Source organism: Balaenoptera acutorostrata, chromosome 16, assembly GCF_949987535.1.
Source record: "Balaenoptera acutorostrata chromosome 16, mBalAcu1.1, whole genome shotgun sequence".
Taxonomy (NCBI): domain Eukaryota; kingdom Metazoa; phylum Chordata; class Mammalia; order Artiodactyla; family Balaenopteridae; genus Balaenoptera; species Balaenoptera acutorostrata.
In genome coordinates this window covers 10,809,152-10,831,608 of record NC_080079.1, presented here as the reverse complement: position 1 = coordinate 10,831,608, position 22,457 = coordinate 10,809,152, and the positions used below count along the sequence as shown (strand labels likewise).

Below are 22,457 nucleotides of genomic sequence, written 5' to 3'. Positions count from 1 at the left end.
CTTAGTTGAAATCGAAATGCTAGGTAGCTCTTGTAGTGTCTGAACTCTGTTAGTGTTTGATGACGTTCTTACTAAAGCAAAACCATTTATAATTAGGTTTTATTAAAATATCTTTATTATTTTATCACAGTTATTAAATAAAAATATTTCTCTGTTATGACTGCTTATAAATGGTGAAATTGATGTGTATTTGTTGCTGTTGTTTTCTAGGGAAGTATGGGTAGTATTACCTGCATCGCTTGGAAAGGTGATACATTAGTTCTTGGAGATATGGATGGAAATTTAAATTTTTGGGATTTGAAAGGCAGAGTATCCAGGTATGAATCAAAAAATGCAATCGTGTTATTTGGTTTAAAAAAAAAAAATCTCTTGGTATGGTTCCATTGGAGGCCTGTGACTTGGTAATAAGCAGGGTCACCAAATATGGTCATGTGGAGCTTGGACCCTTGGGTCTCTTGTCACTGAACTTGGGAGGAAGGGCCTTGAGCCAAACTCTGGAACATTCATAGAAGACCCTTATCTGCAGGTGGCTCATGCATAAGTCCTGGGACACTATTCCAGCCATTGTTAAAGAGCAGACACTTTCTGTTATACGTGGCCCCTGTCCCAGAAAGCAGAGATTCTCCTGTCACGTCACTAGACCTTGTCAAAAACAGAAATAGAAAGAGACATTGGACATATCTCTTGATGATGAGATATTACTCTACTTCATATTGGTGTTTTGGTTTTTGTTTCTTTGTCCTCAGAGGAATACCTACACACCGAAGTTGGGTGAGGAAGATTCGTTTTGCCCCTGGTAAAGGAAACCAAAAATTAATAGCAATGTACAATGATGGAGCTGAAGTATGGGATACTAAAGAGGTAGGCCCAGCTCCACGTGGGTACACTGCAAATGAAGCTGCTGGCCACAGGAACTATGTATTCTTTTCTTCCTTCTGATTTAGAAATGAAAACTATGTAATGGGTTTGTCAAGCTGATTAAAAGTTTTCTTCCTTTAAAATTTTTCTTTCACAGTATTTCTGTTTTAAAGGTGATAGCCCAACAGATTTTTAATGTTATCACTATCTTTGGGACCTTTAAAATGCAGTCTGCATGTGGAAGGTAGACTGCCAGAGACTGTTCAGTTTTGAACGTAAACTGGACCTTTGCCACAGGCTCTGTCTTTCCTTGACTGTTTAATCCGGAATGATAAACATCTTCCTTTTCTTTGTGAAAGTGACAATCAGATTCACTCTTGAAGGTTCAGATGGTGAGCAGTTTAAGAAGTGGAAGAAATGTAACCTTTCGGATACTGGACGTGGACTGGTGTACATCAGATAAAGTGATCCTGGCTTCAGATGATGGGTGTATCAGGGTCCTGGAGATGTCCATGAAGTCCACGTGTTTTAGGATGGATGAACAGGAGTTAACCGGTATGGAGTTCTAGGGAAAGGATGCTTGGAAACCTGTCTTTATTTTGTACCAGCTGCTCTCTTCGGGGGAGAGAGATGCTTCTGTTTCATCTCAGTCTTGCTTTCTAGGAATCTGAGTTTAAGAAAATATTATATATTAACTTAAAGCTTGAGTGTTTTTATTGCTGAGATGCTAGACTCTTTGTAACTGCAGACGTCAATCATTCCCCGACTCTGGTTTACCAAGCGCCCCTTCCTTGACCCTTTTCTGAGTGCTCTGTCAAAAGATCAAAGATGTTTACATTTATAAAAATGGCTTCCGCAGACTTTAGGAGAACTCATCAGAGGACATAAATCTAGTGATAAGGTGCTGCTGGCTTTTTAATAATGAGCCTTATATCTTTCTCAACCATGCATCATGGAGAAATCACTTTGGAAAGTGTGCTGAGTATCATGAATTTTGATGCCCATCTTACGACTTGTTAAAGGGCCAGTCAAAACAAAATTAGATGATTGCACTACCTTACCCTTTTTTGTATGGTTTTGTATGGTTTATGCTTTGAGATTTTTTTTTCCAGAATGAAAAATATTTTAGCAAAAATAACTGTGACTGTAAAAAAAGGATGAGAAATTTGTGAATGCACCCATCAATCTACTAGAAAATCAGACTTCCTTCATTAAGTTTTCTCCAAGCATATATTTGGTGTACACTCTAAGCTATCTGATCTGTAAAAAATTTCATTAGAGAATTGTTTAGTCATTTACTGAGTTTCATCTTAGAAACTGTCAGCTCTGGGAATTGTCTGTACCTTTGTAGAGTCAATCTTTGGCACATTCAGAGGCAATAGTGTTTTGAAAACCTGCCCCTTCATGTTATGTTTGTGCTTCAGGCACTACCAAGTTGTTGTTTATGTCGGCTGGGCTACCTTATGTTAGGTGTGCTTTTGTTTTTGTCACTGCCCCACCCTGCCACTGTATTTGGGAACCACCACTTCTTTTTCTGTAACCGTGTTTGCCATCTGCTGAGGCAGATTTGATTGAGCATTGCATTCCCATATCTGTCCTTGAGACACTTGCCAGCTCTGCAGAAGTAACAGGACTTCCTCCTAGGGAAGGACAAGCATAGATAATATTTTAAACATAAAGTTATTAAGGAAATGGAGGGAATTTCAAGGATGATTTTTCTTTTAATTTAGTTACTAATTCTAGGTAAAGAAGTGTGCAAATATAATCTAAATGTTTAAGAAGCTTTTCTTTGACCTTTAACTTAAAATTTGTATCTAAAAATCTCCATAGCCAGGGTACTTATTTTTAAATTAAACTGACTACAGAATTAGAGCCCATCATTAGCACATGTTTAATACCATACCCGAACAGCTGACCTGCAGCCAGATTTTAGATTACATTTTTCTTTTAAAGTTTTCCTAATACTAAAAAAAAAAAAAAAATTATTCCTGTCCAATCTCTATTGGTGTGACCTCAGCCAGAAAGGGAAAAATTTTTAAATAATGGGAAAGGTCAATAAAATTGTGCATATTTCCACATATTGAACTTTAAACTCAGAACAACACTCAATAAATGTTAAAGAATAAAAACTGGTGAGAGTGTAAATATGGAGTTAGGAAAAAGATATCTGTGTTTGCTGCCAGGTATGTGCTGATTTGAGCTTGGAAAAATATCAATCTGTTTGATATAATATATTCCTATTCTGAGGAATTAGAAATGTATTTTGGGCTTACTCATGTCGGATAAAAATAAAATCATTTGAGGTCATAGGCAGTGATATAATATGTAATACATTTTCTTCAATTCTCCTTGATGACAAGTAGAAATATCATAATATATTGATTCAAATATGTTTTCTTAGAATAGCTTAGGTAGTCTTCTTCTTCCACCTGGCCTTTATTTACATTTGTCTGATACCTCCCCCCGCCCCTCATAAAGGGGGAGGTCAGACAAATGTAGAAAATTGGACTCCCTGTTTTTGAGTTGGAGAATCCTTCTTGCCCACTGCCAATTATCAGGGGCATAAAATGGCATAAAACCATCTTAATATTCTTTTTAGCAGCATCTAAAAGGAATTCAAGAGTATGAGACTTTAATAACATTTAGTATGATGCTGTTTCCAAGCACTTTAAATAGTATCACTATGGTGTCAGAGACTCTTCAATCTCACTTTCTCCCCAACTCTTAGCCCCTGTGTCGTAAGTGGTGATTACATTGAATATGCTCTCTGAGTTGCCACCAGACTTACACACCGTTCTCTGCTGACTTCTCTGTAAACTGTCTATAGCTGAAGCTTTATAGTAGTATAAAATTTTACTTATTAAAAGCAAAAACTTTTTTTGTCTAGAACCTGTGTGGTGCCCATATCTCCTTGTTCCAAGGGCCGCCCTCGCCTTGAAAGCTTTCTTATTACATCAGCCTTGGAATGGACGGTATTCTTTAGACATTTCTCATGTGTACGTTTTTTTGCATTTTTGTTTTCCTTTCCTAATTGATTTAAGATTGAAGGGCACCCATGAAAATCAGCAGTGGCCTGTCTCCAGGGCTTATAGGGATTGGAACCTTAAAACCGAGCTGAGGCAGTAATGGCAGACACAGTAAAAGAATCACTGATCTGCCTCTTGTCTTCACCCCTCTGGGGACTTGGGGGAAGCGTGAGCCTGTGGACAGCTGTGAGTACACATGCTGCTCTCAGGTGGCTCTGTGGTAGTCCTACTGTCTGAACATGGGGCATGGCATACTGAGTGTGAAGAGGGCCGGTTGAGGCCAAGAGGAATCTGGGGACAAGATTAATTCTTTTTAGAAGCAGCATGAAGGGGCCTACTTCATAGGTATTTTAATGTTTTATAGTCTGCCTCATTGCAAAAAAATATTCACATTATTAGTGGTTATTAGTTAACCTACCACAGGTGTTACAGGACTTATGCCATGTGGAATGCACAGATAGGCATGGGTTAGGGGAATTAAAAAGATAATAATATGATGAGGTGTCTTTTCTCCAAGAAGTATCTACTTAAAGAAAAGAATGCTCATTTTGCAGAGCAGAACAAGCAGATTCCTTTAGTCATTGCTAAGTTCCTTATTAACATGAATCTAAATCTGATAGTTTTTAGAGCTCACTGATAAATTTTCTGGTTTCTTGAAAGCCAAGGAGACTTTCTGTACTCATTTCTTGGTTTTGACTAAATAACATAAAAGCAGACATTAAAGATGATTGAGTAATTCCTGAGTAGACTGTTGCTATTTTGGTCTACAACCAGGTTTTTAACCAAGGACTACAAAGAAGTTATTTCTATATTAATACAACTTTTTTTCTGGTGAAGAAATAAATCGTTGTAAGTGAAGAGAAAATGAACTCATTTAAAATCTTTTCTTGGTACAGTGATTATCCAGAAAATGAAGAAATAAAGAATCTCCTTCAAGAGCAGTTGAACTCATTGTCTAAGTAAGCACTCCAACTATGTTTTATTAGAAGATAAGAATATGAAAAAGAAAAACATAATGATTTAGGCTTTTTAAAATTAAAATAAGCTTTGTTTTAGAAAATATTTAGTGGCCCACGGAGAGACCATTCTGTTCACAGAGGTGTGTTTCCCTTTAGAATCTTTGTCTTATGGAAGTAAGGATCAGATTGCTGTGCGGTGGATGTCTTGTAGCTCAGGCCTGCCTCCAGCACAAGTCCCCTGCGAAGCCTCGTGTTAGAGGGACACACAGGGTGATTCTTGTGTGTCCGTTTCCCTCTCCTAAAATGAGCTCTCTGTGTCAGGAGCTGTGTGTGCACTATTCTGGCTAAGAAATTAATATGCTCCCTAGAGCCAAGAGCATTTAAAAATATGTACTGGGAATAATATTGGAAAGGAAGTAGAAAAATATGAGTCCACAAGGAGTTCTTGGTAAAACATAGCATGTTTTTGCAATCTAGACTCTGCCACATGTATTTTAATATTTAATAAATTAACGATAATAGAATATTTTATTGATGTCAAATTCGAAATAATTACTTTATTGTTTTCTCTCTTCCAAGGTTAGCCTTTATGTTTAAATGGAAAAGAATAGATTTAAAGACTATCTTCTCTTCTTCCTGATTTATAAATATTCTATATTTGGCTATTTTAGAAATAGCAATTTATAAAAGCACTAGCCTTTCTTCCTTAAATATTTTAATTTTTGAATACGTTCAAGAATAAATTCTGAATGCATCGTCTCTAAAGTATATACTGTTCCTGATGATTATCAGCAAAATCATTTTATCAACAATGACATTCTTGTTCCTATAGTTAGACAGCTGTTCATATTTTTAAAAGCATGAGTTGAACTGCTTCAAGAAGCAAGAAGGTAAATCACAATTAGAGCCTTAAGCTGTGGTGGTTGATGGGTACTGCTTCTCCAAACCTAGATACACTCTAAGCCCTGTAAGCTTTTGCAATTTCTGGGTCACAGCAAAGTGACTTCTTTTGGAAGTTCTAAACATACCCTTTGGGTAGGATTTTTCATTTTAAGAGTATACTGATTTATCTCCTTTATTGTTGGATTCAAAAATGTTGTCTTGCCTTTGTCTGGATTCCTGTCTGCAGTGACATAAAGAAACTCTTGCTCGATCCGGAATTTACTCTCTTGCAGAGATGCCTGCTTGTTTCAAGGTAACTCTGTTTGAAGTGTTTTGTGTAAGACACAGGGAATTTCAGGTTAACTCATTTCTTTTATTAAGGTTGTTAGTTAAGACCAAACTCTTTTGGATTTTAGAAAATATATCAGTTCATCCTTTATAGTTGGCTTACAATTAATTTTGAAAGTAGTACTACAAATAGGAAAAAAAAAACCCCACATTTTAAACATGAGATCTAGGCCTTCTCTATTGAAAAGACTCCCTCCTACAGACAGCTTTTTAAAATATCAGCTACAAAGTGCATAAATATACCTATATATATTGGTATGCCAATATTGGTATTAAATATACCAATAAGCTATATTGAGAAGTAATAACCTGTACATTCTTACTGTACAGTAGAGTTGTCCCTTATAAAAAAAGACATTTCCCTCCACTCCCCGGAGAATAAATAGCATATTATTTCCACACCTTATCTAGTCAGTTATTCCAGAGGAACTTCTTCCTTAGTTGGTCCAGATTGAAAGGTATGCTAATGGAAAACCAGGTAAATAATGTCCCAGGCTTCAGAACCATGGTGTTCCTCTGAATACAGAACAAGGGGGGATTTGGGTCTGAAGGGGCCTCATGCAGTCAGGGCCCTGTGCTGTTCGAGACCCAGTAACAGGGCTGGAGGACTTGCAGCTTCACCTCTTCCACCCAGCCCGGCACGTGGTCTTTCACGTGCCAGCACCATGCTCCCAGCACTTGAAGCTACTGTGGGAAGCCCCCATCCAGGCCCCGCTCTGCTGTGTGAGTTCACTGGAAACTTTGGTTTCACCCTTGCCAGGCTTTACGGCGATGAATCGGAGCTGCACTTCTGGACTGTCGCTGCCCACTACCTGCACAGCTTGTCCCAGGAGAAGGCAGCAAGCACCCCAGCTGCTAAAGAAGCAGCTCCTCGGGACAAAGTGAACAACCCACTAGATATATGTTACGATGTGCTCTGTGAAAATGCCTATTTTCAGGTATTATGTTTCATATGTTAAAAACCTTTAAAGCTCTGTCTTTGTAAGTATCTTAACCTTGGGAAACTTTCGCACTAAGTAAAGGTCCACGTAATAGAAATGAGTCCCTTGGCACATTCACATAAAAAAGGATTGACTCAGTACTTGAAAAGCTCTTAAATGCTTACAGAGTTTTTTAATAGACATTAAAATTTTATTATTAACAGTCTTCTAATTTTTTTTGGTCTTAAAATTTTTAACTTGGTTCATTTAAATTTTCTATAAATAACAAATAATTTACTTGGTTTGAATTTGCTGTTCTATATATATAAAGGTAGTTTAATAATTTTTTTAACCTCCAGTAGAGTACTAAATTACACATAGGGATTTTTCTTCCAGCTCTACTGAAGTGCAAGTTTCTGTAAGCAGGCAAACTTGCATACAGATTATAATACATTTCAACATTTTTTCTTCTTAGATTCTTATTAAATTGTTAGATTTCTATGAAGCTGATTAATAACCTCAGAAGTCAAAGTAATGTTTACTAGAATGACTTTAAGTATAATTTAAATAATTAAAAAGTTTTAAAATCCAGCCTCAATTTTCTCTCTTTTTTTTTTTGAAAATTTCTGAAATTTCTAGAAATTTCAGCTGGAAAGGGTTAATCTCCAGGAGGTGAAACGGTCAACTTATGATCATACCAGGAAATGTACAGACCAGCTACTTCTCTTGGGTCAAGTATGTCAATTTTTATAACTCTTTTCATGTTTCAGGGAGTTCCTAGTTGATTAGTAATTTACAGCATTACTTATACCACACACACACACATACACTATAGTGTTTCCCTAAAAGTATAAAAGTATAAGTATAAATTTATGCTTTCTTTCAAAATAAGACCAACAAACATTCTGAGAAGGCAAAGGTATATGGTTAACCAGCTTGTAATTTTGGCTTCCATAATGTCACATGAGGCCTAACTAGTTTTGTTTTGTTTTGCTTTTGTGTCTTTGAATTGACTGGCGCAAAGCTTACATAAGCACCTGTATAAACCAGAATGTGGTTTTACATTTGTCCTAAAGAAGCAGTGTTGTACTTTTGTTCAACTTGTATATACGTAAACAAAGTGTTCACGAACATTTTTGAGAAAAGTTCTCTTTAAGCTGAAAACTTCAGTGTTCCAAATTATGAATTTTAAAAGGTTATGTTGGAGGAAAATGGCCTTGTAATTAGAAGAACTGTTTCTCTTATTAGACAGACAGAGCTGTGCAGTTGCTATTGGAAACAAGCGCAGATAACCAGCATTATTACTGTGATTCACTGAAAGCCTGCTTGGTCACAACTGTCACCTCGTCAGGCCCCTCCCAGAGCACCATTAAGCTTGTGGCAACTAATATGATTGCCAATGGGAAATTGGCAGGTAAGTCATGTTTTTGGGTACATTCGTCAATACTCTGGAAAATCAGACCCACTCCTGGAAAGTAATTGGTTATTAGGGATATTTCTTTCTTTTTTATATACACTGGAGAAAACTAGAAAGATTATTGCTAGCAGTTTATAAGATGACCATATAATTTAAACATCTAGACCAGAGTGCTTTTTAAAGAGTAAATGGGGCACTATTAATAATTGCCAAGACAATAGGCATAAATTGGATAAACCTGGGCACCCTAAATGCTGAAAACCAGTGAGTGAGGTAGGCTTTACTTGTTTGTTTTCTGGACTGTGTTTGTACTTCCAACCCTGGTCATTTGAGTGGTAACATTGTAAAGCCCTATTTTAATATTTTATTTTAAAATTTAAGCCAGTAATGTCTCCAATAGGTAGGTATAAAATGTCCAAGAGCAGATGAAGTCAAATGGTGATTTTACCCTTTAGTGACTCGTCAGAGAGACAGCTCCAGTGTCACTTGCGGAGCTGCTATTTTGTCTTCCAGAGGGTGTTCAGTTGCTCTGCCTGATAGACAAAGCTGCAGATGCCTGCCGCTACCTGCAGACCTATGGCGAGTGGAGCCGGGCAGCGTGGCTTGCCAAAGTAGGTGATTCTAGTAGGTGCCTTGAACATTTGGGATAGAAAGTTCAGTCTTGAACGTTTGACTCAAGATTTAGAAGCATTTTTGTGGCTGCAAAGCGGCTTTGCGAATATTTTCTTGCAACTTTCATCCTCTTGTTCTTTGAGTATAAATTACATTTCTTATTGCAAGTTGGAGGTTGCATTTGTAGCAATTAAGTGAAAGCAGCTGCCTCCTCTCCCTACTGGGGTGTGAGCCCAGACTACAGCCCAGAGGTGTTGCCAGGCCTGTCGGTCCCGAAGGTGTGGGTCCCCGTCACTGCTGGTCATGATGCTGCAGCATCAGGGGGTGTGTAATAAAGCAGAGCCGAGCTTTGTTTCATAGGTACAGATCCCATTTCAATTAAATTCTTTTTTCCTTCTATAGTGCAGGATGTCTTTGTTTTTAACGTGGGCATCTCTCCCAGGTCCGTTTAAATTCAGAAGAGTGCGCTGATGTTTTAAAGCGGTGGGTTGACCACCTTTGCTCCCCTCAAGTGAACCAGAAGTCAAAGGCCCTCCTGGTCCTCCTCTCCCTGGGCTGCTTTTCCAGCGTGGCTGAGACGCTTCACAGGTACACCCAGTGTCCACGCCTGGTCAGGACCACCCGGGATTAACCACCTTACGCTGTCGTGAGGCTCTGCCGGGTCAATGGTAGTCCTCGGTGTTGGGAGTGAAGGGAGAAGCATACATTTTAGGTTTATTTAAAAAAGAAACCTAAAGGGATGGAACAGTCTATGTTTATTAATTCTTCATTTGGTCTAGGAACTGTGTTATTTTCCTACCAATATGCTAGTCACACCTAACAGGTACCTGTTTAAAAAGAATATTAAAAAAGTCTTCAGAGAATTGGGGACAATTCATCTTTGAGTAGAACAACTGAGATGAAGGCTAGAAGGCAGTAGGAAGGGTGAAGAAAGGGTGGCGAGTTGGAGGTGTCCCCTCTGAGAACCTTGAAGGGTAATTAATACTCATCACTTGTTATAGGACATTTTATTTATTTAAAAACTAAGGGAGGTAGGTTGAGGCAGATACTGCAAAAGCTTACTTGTTAAATCTGGGCAATGGGTACGTGGATCCTTGTCCTACCTCTGTAGATTTCTGTGGAATTCAGTGATTTCACAAACTTTTTTTAAGTATTAATAAAAAAGAGCGGGGGGTTGGGGCGTGAGAATTCTCCCTTCCTTTCCTCTAAGCCGGGGCTGAGAACGGTGCTGGTGCGACTTACGCGGCACTCGGGCTTCCGGGGAGAGTGTGTACAAGTCTTTACATAGAAACACGCCCTGGGATCGTTCTCCTCTCAGATACCGTAAATTATAGCACCTAACTCGTGTTCTGTTGAGCAGCATGAGGTACTTCGACAGAGCAGCCTTGTTTGTGGAAGCTTGTCTCAAGTACGGTGCGATTGAAGTCAGCGAGGACACAGATATCCTTTGCCGGGACATGTGTGCTGAGGAGGAGCGGATGCCGTGAGCGGGTTTTAGAATCTTCTCAGTTGTGCTGCCGGGGAAGAACTAGTCTATCGAGAAAGATCTGTATTCTGACCCTCCAGAGCCAGGAAAGAGGGAGAAACGAGAGAGACAGAATCAGAAAGAAGGTTGTTGCACCACCGGCATCAGCTGTGAGATAGACGGAGCGTCAGGAAGGGCTGTAAAGGGGAGGGAGCCCGAATTTTGTAATGTTTTGTTTGAACTTAAAAAGAAGATAGAGGAAGACTAGTTTAGGAAAGGTATAGGAGGCTGCTACTGGAATAAATGCATACTGGAATAGAATAAAAAGAAAGACTTGCTGTTATCCATAGGGACAGTCTAACATGGAACAAGACACAGCAGCACTTCAGAGAGACGTGTCATGCAGGCAGGTCACTGTGGTCCACGTATGACCAGGAGCATTTCAGTTCTTCTACACGTCGCTTGAGTCACATGTGTTTCTTTGAAAAGAATGAGCTTGAGAATCCAAGTCTCAGGTCCTTGTGTTTGCAGAGGCCTTGTTGTTATATCATGGCACTTTTTCTTGAATTGTTACACTGTGGCCTCATTTCTGCATGTCATGGTTTTGATTTTCTGTATATTTTTTATAGAAAATTAAACAACTCAGTGTCATATATCTAGGCACTGGGGGAAGTTGGCTCTAGTTTGAAGGAGCCATTTTGGATATCAGAACACAGTGGAACAGGGCTGTCTAAAATCCCAACACCCAGCTATCTGGAGCTCTTGCCTTGGGGCAGGCTTTGTAAATAGAACCGCTCAGTGAAACTCATCTGCCCCTTAAACCACAGCCTCTCCGACTTTCAGACGGCATGAGGGTATGCATGTGAGTTTCACTTCTGTCATCCTCCTTTCTCCAGTCGTTAAGTGCATTTAGACCTTGGAGAATCCGGGAGGATGTTAGTTGGGTCTTGTAGAAGGACAAGCTCTGGGCTCAGTTGGTGCAAGTGCAGGGACATGACACATTGAAACATCGCCTCCCCCGCCGGGAGTTGCCCTCCCCCAGGGAAGAGGTGCCTGTGCTTCTCCCGTGCTGCCCTCCCGTGGACACTCCGGCAGAGCTGGTCATTGTTTCTGGCCTGTGGGAAGCTGGTGGAGCCCTTTTTGCCCTTCTTTTCCTTAACTGTGGTTTACAGAAACTCATCTCTGCTATATATGCGGATTATGCCCGAAGTTTGAAGAACCTCGGTTTTAAACAGGGAGCGTTTTTTTTTGCTTCAAAAGCTGGAGCAGCTGGCAAAGATTTATTGAATGAGCTGGAGTTCCCCAAGCAAGAAGTGACTGAAGAGTGACAGGTCAGCATGTACCGGGGCACCCGGCCTCGCGAGCAGTCGGCCGGGGCCTTGGTCTGGCTGTGGACGGCCACAGCCCAGGCTCATGCGGACGCCGTCCCTGCCGGGGTCCTCGTGGGCCGTTTCACTACCTGTGCACAGCAGCGTGTGAACATTCACACTGTCAGGAGCGGGTTCTAGGACCTGTGTTTCTCTCAGAGGAAGGTGGGAGCGCTTCAGATTTTGAAAGTATAACATTTTATACTTTGGAGACAGTTTTAAGAGTCCCTGGAAACACTTTTAATTTTTTTTAGAGTTAAGATCCAAGCAACTGAATTGCTTTTCTCATTGACTAGATTTAAATCTATAGTAAAAGGAGTTTGTGAGACCTGTTCTGAAATCTGTGCTTTGCCTGTGTTTATATACAGTCATTCCAGGTACAAACAGAGCAGAAACATTTAAGCAGTAAAGGTGACTTACCATAGCATTCCTGGTTTTCTTACCTTGAAAACAGAACTGTTGATTTCCTGACTTAGGCAGTTGCTAAGTTTTGTAATTGCAGGTTCATAGGCGCATAGAGAAATTGTCCGCTTTATAGTTTGTCCAGTGTGTGGAGTCTTGTGTATTTGGATTTTAACTCCTGGGATGCGTTACAGTACCCCACCCCCCGAAGGCGCTGTTCTTTAATAGTCTTTGTTTTCTTCCAGTGACTGAACTATATGAGATGTGACTGTCGTAAATTATTGCTAAAAATTTAAATGTGTATAATTTACAGAAATGATAAATAAAAGGGGACTTCATCCCAGCCCGGCCTTTGTGTTCTCTGAGCTGCTGTGCACCAGGCTGGGTGCTGGGCTGGCGCCTCAGGAGTCGGTCGAGCTGCCGGCCCTCCAGCATCCAAGCCGCTTTGCTGAATCCAGAGAACCTGGGCTGCGGGAACTCGGGCCCGCAATATAGAGCTGCCTCTGAGTTCCTGGGTGGACAGGGCTCGGCTTGTGGCTCTCAGAGGTGAGGAAATGGCCTTCCTGTCTTCTCCTCCTGGACGTCCACGGTGGCACGTATCGTAACACCCACCAGGAGGTGTTTTTAGATAAAATCGTAGTCTCTCCCCTTAGATATCAACCAGTCTGCCCCATCAGACAAGGAACTGAGATCCATGGAGAGGAAGAGCCTGTCCCGGGAATGCTTGTTCCCAGGCCAGTGTTTTGGCTAAATGTCCTAGAAGAAGCCCAGGACCCATTCATTGGTCCTGTGATTGGCTAACCTTCTTGCCCTTTCTTTGCCTAGGTAGGTTACATAGAATTTTTGAAGGCCATGGGCAAACCCAGCTCTCTTTATATTGTTTATTAGTTAAATGATTGTCAGGATAGACTTTATTAATTCAACCGTCAACTAGCTAAAGGAGAAAAGAATGCTGGCCTTAGTAAGCAGAGAGAAAAAAGAAGAAATTCCAGCATAGGGCATCTTGAAAATTAAATGTGCTTTGGGTTGGAGTCCGGCAAATAGGCAGTGAGCTGTTGCCTGATTGTGGGAATGGAGGAGAGGACCAGGCGCAGCTCAGCAGCAGCCGCTGAGCAGAGAGGCCCGAGAGCCTGGAACATGTCACAGACCGGCTGGTCAGGATGGCAGCCAGTCTGTGTCAAGATACAACTCAAAGTCCCGTTGTGAACAGAACCCGGACTTCCCTTTCCCCGTGACCTTGTGGGCTGAAAGCTGAAACTGTGCTCCACGCCCCTCTGGTGAGCATTCGAATTCAAGGGTAGGTGAATCACATTCACAGTCAGTCTTTCTGAACCTCAGCTTGCCTTTTCACGGAAGGTCTTTAAGCACATTGTGTTATCAATGCATTAGCAAAGGAGGCTTCCTAGGGTGACACAAGCAGCGGGAATTGGGAAGGAGAGTGACCGTGACTTCAGGTCAGCAGGTGTCTCCCTGTGCAAATCCCCACAGGTGTGCTTGTCAGGCCCTTGGCCCTTCCCTTGGCAATGAAGGAAGCCTGGGTGGAGGGGAGAAACCTGGTCTGGTGGGCAGGGGCTTCTGCGCAAGGGAAGCCCCGTGTGAGACCACTCCTCTGGCTGCTGTCGCGGAGCCATTTCCTGTCGCTCACCGTTACCTTTTTCCTGTTCGGTTACTAATTGTTCTGCGGGTGGTGGCATGCTCTCGGCCTGCCCGCACTCGTGCTTTAGTTATTTCCATAGCTTTGAAGGTGGGAGCAGAACCTTTTGTTCTTCTAAAATAGATATCAGAGCAGCATCAGTACAAGCTTCATGTCCCTCCCAGATGCAACTAATCAGAAATTCTCTACAGAATAGACCTCACCTCGATATGAAAACAGGTCCTCTCTCGACTATTTATTGCCTGGAGATTTCATCTTACATGAAGACAGTATTAGGTTTCAGTGAATCCTCAGCTCGGGGTCACCCACAGTATTTCATTCTCCTTGGCAGCACTTCATGATTGAAGTAAAGTGTTCAGGTACAAACTTGTAGTCATGCTAGAATAAAAGAATTCTGCAAGGCAGAAATGACAGACAAGTTAGAATATTCTCTGAGCCAGTAGGGCTCTATTTCTTTGGGATCTATTTTAGAAGAACAAAAGCTTCTGCTCCCATCTTGTAATTGATTTGACTGACTCAAAGCAACTTGTGAATGAAAGAAGTCTCTCAATTAAAATGTAAAGGGATTTTTAATTGGTTATACTTGAAGTTTGCTGGTGTTTTAAAAGAAGAAAAGCGAAGGAGCTGGGCTTTAGGAATGCAGTTCTCCTGAGAACTGCTGGAATCCAATTAGCTGGGCAGGCCCAAAGGGCACTCAGATGGGCAGATTGCCCCGCTTGCCTTTCTTGTCCTTAAAGGCTCCTTGCATGTGTTTGCTCCATCAGCCATGCCAGGCCCATGCAGAATAATGCCATGAAGGCCCCACTTCTCTCCCACTCAGATTTTCAGTGACTGCGGCTCTCAGATGAGTCCCTGCAGGCATTTTGCCTCAGCATTTGGCTCTCAAACCTAAAAAGGCCAACTAAACACCACCGACCCTCCTTATTTTTTTCAGTGACATTGAGAAATATGACTTAGTCAAGGTGAAAGTAACTGTCCTAAGTACAAGAGAAGGAAAGACATTCTAGGTTCCATAGGTGATTTGGGTTGATATTTAGCTTTTCCATCTTCCATATTTATTTTTAGCAAAGCCAAGTGCAGTTAGGCAAGAAGGCTGTTAAAAACCCTGTGATGTACTGCTTCAGAAAGATTGAACAAATTAGTTAAGACTTTAAGATCAGATAAAAAGATATTCCTCAGTCACTGCCTTAAAAACGTTGCTTGGGTCAGTTTTCTCTCGTGTTGACTGTCTTCTTGAAACTGAAGTCAGGTGGGCTGATGTGGGGCAGCAGTGCAGGCTGGCGGGGAGTGGGGGTGGGTGGGTAGGCTGCACGGGAAGGGTCCCCCGTTCCGTGACTTCCTCGAGATGAAGGGCTGCAGAGTGCGGCCTGCAGACCTGCCTGTTTTGTAAACAAAGTTTTACTGCAACAACCATGACCATTTGTTCAGTGTCCGTAGCATTCAACAGATTTGAGTATTTGCAACAGATACTCTATGTCCTAAAAAACCTAAAATATGTACTGTCTGGCCCTTTACAGGAAAAAGTTTACCCACTCCTACTCTAGGTCCATAATGCCAACTTGAGATGAAATTTCAGATGTCCAGTGTCTTTCTGGGTACAGATCAGTGATCCTTCTCTGACTAGGTACACTAGAACTTACCTCTTTTTAGAAAGATGTTGTTATAAGTGTTATCGCATCCGGCTCCTTTATGGGCCCCAATTCCCATGGCAGTGGGTCTAGGAAACTACGTACGACATGTATCACCCGGGCTGACCTTAGTCTTATTTCTGACAGTTCTGAGATAAATAGATGGTATATATACGTCATCAGTCGATGATAGATGACATCAGCAGATGATAGAAAATTTATATCTAAGAGCTGTTTCATTATCAGCAATTTTAAGCAAATCTCAGTCTTACTCCAGACACCTCCTAACGTGTTCTGCTATAGTAAGACCTCATTTTATTCCAATATTTTGACATTCTACCGTCTAGAGCTTTCATGCTTCAGGCAGGGTGGAAGATGAAAAATCGTTACACCCTAAGCCCGTGGTAGGTGTTAACTGTTGCTGACATGAGTTCACAGGGTACAGATGTCTCTGGACAGAAACCCTGGGTGGGGGAAGTCTCAGCAACTGATGACTCGGGCTTCGTGTAATCCCATATGGATGAGCCAGGAAGTGGAACGGTTATCAAAAGGGGAGGATGGATAAGCCTGCAGCATAATCAAATGGAAAAGCTCAACTGAGGAGGAAACCGGCAAACCGTAAGTTGGCACAGATACATTGTGGGAGGGAGGGAGGGAAGGAGGAAGGCCTGAGAAACGAGATTTCTTAAAGGCTGATTTGGGGGGAAATGATTCGGATCGTTTTCTTAAGAACCATCTGTCCAACAACAAAATTTAGTTCTGTGGATTAAGTTCACTTCCCAGTGGTCTCGAGTGCGCATCGGGAATGTAATTGAACGATAGGCCCTTGCATGTCTGAAGTTGCTAATATCTGTCAAGAGTAGGACAAGAAGAATAGACCGTGTCCCGTGAAGCAGCTGGAAAGCTGTCCTAGAGGATAGTGTTCTAGCAAGAGTCTAGCATTAGTTAATTCAAGGGATCTTAAGAATCTGATTTAAGTTTGTGCTCTTGGCAATGCCACTGCACGTTGCAGAGGGTCTGCGGGCGCCACACTGGCTAGCAGGGCAACTGTCAGCCGAGCCTTGGGTTTTGCTTTTTGCTTTTGCAAACCTGCTCAGCAGTGGTTCTGAACACCAGTGCCCAAGGTGTGGAACAAAGAGGAAAGCGTGGCCTCGGGATGGCATGTCCCTGCCATCTAGCTGCCTGACCTTGGGCAAGCTGTCACCTGAGCCTCCTTTGTAAGAGGGGGATAATATTGCCTGCCTTCCAGGGTGGTTGAGAGAAAGATGACGGATGACAGATGGGAGGGCTCATCAGTCTAGAGGATGCCCAAGTCCTTAGAAGTTATTCAGGAACTTGTGTGTTCTGTCTGCGTCGCTGCTCATGGGAAGATGGGTGAGATTGTCAGCTTTCATTGAGGACGAGGAGTCTTGCTTGTGAGACACAGACCAGCAGGAGCTGGGATTAGAACAAGGCTGGGAGGAAGGGAGAGAAAAGGAAGACAGAAAGTGACTCTCGGCATCCCTAACATCCGTCGCCCACTCTGGCATCGTGGAAAACTTGTTCTGAGTAGAAAGAACTTGATCTGGATCCAGGGTGGACCATCTTCTCTCCATGAGGCATCTCCAGACACCTGCTCCATCCACTTCCAGCAGTTCCTCCCTGACCGTCTCCCCCATACGCAGCAGGTCTCCTGCTGCCTGAGACTCACATCACCTTGCCCCACCCCCGCCCTCTGCTGCCTCCCCACCCCCTGCCCTGTCCTTACCCGTGGGAACCACCAAGCTCCGAGCGTGGACTGAGCTACCACCTTCTGTGGGAGGCACTTCCCTACAGCTGGGTGAGGCTGGGATGGAGTAGAGAAGTGAAGAGCAGCCCTGGGCACGAGGGGACGTTCACCCCCGACAGCGGAAGGACTGAACAGAATCTACCGGGAGTGGCCGTGAAAGGACACACGGCGAACAGTGGAAGACAGACCAGGAAAGGCGCACAGCAGGTGCCGTGGGGTTCAGAAAGGCCAGGGAGCAGGCGACTCCCTGGGGCCTCCTGGGGAGGCAGTGTCAGCGTGGCCCTGAAGGATGGGCAGGAATGAGCCCAGCCGGTCCAGGCAGATGAAAAGCGCAAAGAAAGGTGTGGCCGTGAAAACAGACCTAGAACCAACACCAGCAAATGGTTCCATTTTTCAGCAATGTTGGATATGTCCCCTGGGACTGGGTGGCAGGACAAGCCTCCTCACGCATCTTTTTCTCATCACATCTCATTTCCTTTAGCAAATGCACATGATGTCTTATTTAAATGCAATTCTCTGAAAACTTACTAACTGGAGTGTCAGTCTAACAACATCCTCTGCTGTAGTTGATGAATACAGAAAGAAGCACTTTTGAGAGAGGAAAATGATGTTCATTGTTTTTTCTTTTCTGAAATCTGCAGATACTAAGAGGCAACCTGTCCGGAAAAGCCAGTATCCACTCTCTACTGGAGGGGGTGGAGGAAGCTGGGGGGCAGGGAGTAAGGGTTCCCCCATAACACGCACTTGTCGGTGATGAGAGCCACGGTCCCAGCCTTCAGATCCGGTTCTGCCCTCAGCGCCTTCTCGCCTCCCCGCAGCCCTGTAGCCCCTCCCCCGCTTCACTGGGGCAGTTACTGCTGGGCCACGTCCACAGCCAGAGAGATGTCTCATCACTCGGTCAGGCTTGCAGCGCCCCTCAGCCCTGACCCCTGCAACAGCTTCCTACCAGGACGTATTGGAGCGGCCTTGGAGTCCGAGAAGCAGGCGAGGGAGGAGGGAGGGGGACTTCAAAGGGCCCTCCTTCGCTGGGTCTGGCCCGGAGCTGCACAATTGGCCCCTGGGGAAGGAGGGAAGGGGCGCTGTGCCCCATCCTTGAGCACCCATGAAAAGCCCAGCTCTGGGTTCTGAACTGAACTCGGTAAACCGAGGGAGAGATGAGTCCTTTGCTGAGATCTCCCCAGAGCCTCTACCTGGTGACCTTACTGTAAGGACTCCATAAATATTTGTGGAAAGAAAAGGTTCTAATACAGAGATGATGGTTTAAGGTTATTTCTTCCAAAAGAAAATGCCAAGGAAGCTTGCTAGTCCCACAGGTTATTCCTCAGGAAAAAAAGCAGCTGAGGTGGGGAGCTCCAAAAAAAAGTCTATTAAAAAGGGTGGGGGATCAAATAATTTGGGAAAACAAGACATTCTAAAGTCACCTTGTGGAGATTCACAATGCATATTGATACTTTAAAGGCTCTGAAAAGTCCTGTAATGAAGAATCCTGTTTAACTGTGTTTCAACCAGCAATAGCTAAACATGCTTGAAGAGGAGCACCCGTCTTCCCTCTTTCCTCTCCCTCTCCCCTCCCTCCCTCCCTTATCCCCCTGCTGTCTCTGAGCATCCCATGGAGGGCTAGAGTCAGCAGTCACCTGACATGCACAGGGACCTGCTGGGTATAGGATGTCACTCCAAGAGGACAAAGCAATGACTCCACACTCCCAACAGGATTTCTGGGACACTCGGCGCCAAGGGACCATGGGTGACCCAGGGGTCTGAGCCTTGCAGTAAGCTAGCCCCTGAACCACGGAGATGACTCCTTCCCAGAACAAGCCTCAGGGCTCTCCCTGAACAGATCTGCTCTGCTCTGATCTGACCTCAGTTGAAGCAAAAGGATTTAACGTCTTTTCCCAGAGAGAAACTAACTCTTTTATATACGTGAAGCTGGGATTTAGATCATCAAACAGTTTCCTCCAGGTCTAGAAGTTTCATGGGGAGGAAAAAAACAAAAACACTTAAACCAAAAAACAAACCGAAGAAAAATGACCCCAAGAACACAACACCTTTAATGCAATTTCTTAGCCCTTTCGAGTTTCTGAATAATTCATGCCACCACAGCTTTCTTTCCGTTTCGTTTCTCAGGTCCCCAGGGTGGGAAGCCAGCCTTGCCACAGTCCCTTCCAAGCCGCATCCTGCCTCTGCTTGCACACCTCCCGTGACAGGGCACTCACTACTTTCCAGGCTGTCCCTTGTATTTCTCGTAGGTCCCACCACCAGAATGGGCTTTAGGTGACGGCAAGATGACTCCAGAGGCCCCCTCACATGGCCGCAGCAGTGCAGTGTAGTGGGCGAGAACCTGGACCCTGAACCAAACCGCCTGGTCAGAATCCCAGCTCCATCGCTCACGAGCTGTATGCAACAGGCATCAAGCTATGCCTCTCTCAGCCTCAGTTTAGTCGCCTGCCAAATGGGGATCACACATTATACTTAACCACTCAGGGTTGTTGAGGGGATAAAATAAGTGATGTAAAGCTCATACAACATGGTTTGGCACCTGGGATGAATCTCTGACGTGATTTTTTTCTGAATTGTGATGACTTGGGGGCACCTACCTGCCCTGTCTCTTCCTGGGATTCTCTGTCCAGCACATACAGGTCTGTGAATCCAGCCTGGGCACCAGGCACCTGGACTCCTGACTCAGACTCACACCCAGGCGGCCAGCTCCCCAAGGCGTAGGCAGGGCACCAGGAGCACCAGGCCAGGAAAGAGCTGGACAACGGATGCTGCCCTGCCCACAATCAGTTCTTATGCCCAAAGCCCAGGTCCCCAATCCAAACAACCCCCTTCTGATTCATGGCCTCTCAGGCGCCCTGTTCTCATTTCCTGCCCACATTTAGGCTCTTCTAGCTCTGAACCCCAGTGAGAGGGCTGTGATCTCATTGCCTTCTCCTCTCCTGGGACCCTGTGTAAATTTGTAGCTGCCAATAGTGGGGAGCCTCTCCCCTTATCTGCTTCCAATCCTCAGGGCCTGGTGAAGGAACAGTATCCTTGCAATGCTCTCCAGGACCCCTGGACCCACTTTGTCCAGCAACAAAGAGAGTCCATCCCCAAGGTGAATTATGGAGTCTCCAGCCACTTCTAGAAACAGAACCAGCTCACAACGTCAAGGACACAGCGGCAGATTAAAAGAGCAAAAAGACAAAGGAAAACATTCAAGTTCCATTGCTACTGGACTCTGCCCACTCAAATTTTTGGGCCAAACTCGATTCCCCCAAGATTCCAGCCATTCATGCCTCAGCCTGCTGGGCTAGGAATATGCATGGGATTGCTTTCTGAGGGGTGAGGGGCTCTGGCTTTTCACAGAGTAACAGTGATGCCTGGTGAGTTTCAGGGCTGCAGCCCAGCCTCTGAGCTCCCAGACCTTCAGGCCATGATCAAACCCAAATCCACCCAGAAAGAGCCCCATGGACACACACGTCAGCCTCTGCCAAGGGTGAGGGTGCTGGAACACCTGCTGGAGGCTGCTGGGAGTTGCTGGCCTCCCTGTAGGGGCTTGAATGTTGTCCCGCCTGCAATTCATGTCCACCTGGAACCTCCGAATGTGACCTTATTTGAAAATAGGGTCTTTGCAGATATAATTAGTCAAGACCTTGAGATGATATCATCAAACAATGACGGTGTCTTTCTAGGAAGAGGAGAGGACACACAGAGGGAAGAGGGCCATGTGAAGACAGACGTGGGGATCGGAGTGACGTAGCTGCCAGCCATGGACGCTGAGGCTCTCTGGAAGCACAGAAGCTGGGAAGCAGAAGGGAGGATTCTTCCCTGGAACCTGAAGAAAAAGCATGGCCTTACCAACACTGATTTCAGACATCTGGCTTCCAGAACCTCAAGAGAACAAATTTCTGTTGTTTCAAGCCACCAAGTTTGTGGTCATTTGTTACGACAGTCCTGGCAAACTAAGACACCTGCACTGAGCAAAAAGGAGGACACGGAATTCCTCAGGGACTTCAAGTTGTAGGGCTGACGTCCCCCTGCTTCACCCAGAACCGTAAGAATTCTGACTCCATTCCCCCATTCTTTTCTGGCTGGGCTGGAGGAGGCCTTCAGCCTGCATTTGTTTTACTGAATCTGCTTTGTCAGGGAAGAACCCACTTTTCCAGAAAGAAAGGAATGGTTTGCAGTTGCACTTCTGGACCTAGAAATTTCATTGTCAACCAGACTGACATAACCAGGCTCCCTGCTTTCTGTTCCCGACTGCCTCTTTTCAGCAGCCCTCATGATGCTTTGCTGGCATTTCTTTCCACTGCCCTCTGCTGATCAGGCAGAACCATGGACAACAGCAATTCCAGAACCCACAGCCCAGGGAAGTCCCACTTGGTAGTCAAAGCCATCCAGACCCATGATTCTGGCTTGGGGAAGATTCCAGAGTTGGGGATTCTCTGTGGTTTTAACTTTCCAGGCTTCTGAAACCAAGAATACCTTTAGTCAATTTATCCCAATATGTGTTCCTCAGAACTGTAATGTCCTGCAAAATATTAGTAAAAATTTTTAAACATCATAGTCAAATAAGTTTGCGAACTGCCAAAATAAATATAGTTAAACAAATTTCTGTACTGCAGACCTTCTCAGGGCTTTTAATATGTCAGATACAAGTTGTGTCCCTCCAAGCAAAGGACATGGTATTCAAGGTTCCCAAACTTGTTTGATCACGGGTTCTGCTTGCTTTCAGCTGATTGTGGTTTGTTGAGCTACAACAATGAAGATGTCCCTCCCTTCCTTCTCTGCTACTGGAGCTTTCTCTTTCAAAAAGAGAAAGTGGTTTTAAAAAACCACTTTGCCCCTCCACTTTTCCCCATAAATCAGTGTAACTGTCACTGATCCCCCTAGGCTCAAGTTCACTTTTAAATGGCGTGAAAGGCCCTCCATCACCCAGGCCCAGGCCCCCCTTCTCGCTCAGCATCTGCTCTTTGCACCCCACAATGCAATCAACCCGAAACGCTTGTGGTTTCTGATCACGCGACATCGTTACAGCTTTGCCCTTGCTGTCCGGGACGCCTTTCCTGTCTCATCTGCCTGGAGAGCATCTACATGTCCTCAAGGCTGAGCATTCTCTCCCATCTGAGGCCTCCCTTCCCCACAACCCAGAGCAGGGGCCCCATCTCTGAG

The 22,457-nt window shown here is 44.0% G+C and overlaps 1 protein-coding gene and 1 long non-coding RNA gene across 3 annotated transcripts in view; both read left to right on the top strand.

The window, feature by feature from the left end:
- Positions 1-12,599, top strand: part of WDR11 (WD repeat domain 11) — a 54,446-nt gene extending 41,847 nt beyond the window's left edge. For both annotated transcript variants that reach the window (XM_057530974.1, XM_057530973.1), the window contains exons 17-29: positions 211-317; positions 747-861; positions 1,242-1,413; positions 3,746-3,854; positions 4,781-4,843; positions 5,973-6,038; positions 6,834-7,011; positions 7,633-7,728; positions 8,242-8,407; positions 8,924-9,021; positions 9,465-9,610; positions 10,383-10,463; positions 11,659-12,599. In XM_057530974.1, the coding sequence (XP_057386957.1) occupies positions 211-317; positions 747-861; positions 1,242-1,413; positions 3,746-3,854; positions 4,781-4,843; positions 5,973-6,038; positions 6,834-7,011; positions 7,633-7,728; positions 8,242-8,407; positions 8,924-9,021; positions 9,465-9,610; positions 10,383-10,463; positions 11,659-11,815 (1,554 nt within the window). In that variant the 3' untranslated portion in view covers positions 11,816-12,599. The remainder of the gene's footprint in view (positions 1-210; positions 318-746; positions 862-1,241; positions 1,414-3,745; positions 3,855-4,780; positions 4,844-5,972; positions 6,039-6,833; positions 7,012-7,632; positions 7,729-8,241; positions 8,408-8,923; positions 9,022-9,464; positions 9,611-10,382; positions 10,464-11,658) is intronic.
- Positions 12,600-15,233: 2,634 nt separating this feature from the next.
- Positions 15,234-21,896, top strand: LOC114236605 (uncharacterized). Its single transcript, XR_003622517.2, has 2 exons — positions 15,234-16,156; positions 16,788-21,896. It is a non-coding gene; the product is annotated as an uncharacterized LOC114236605 (long non-coding RNA).
- Positions 21,897-22,457: the final 561 nt, after the last annotated feature.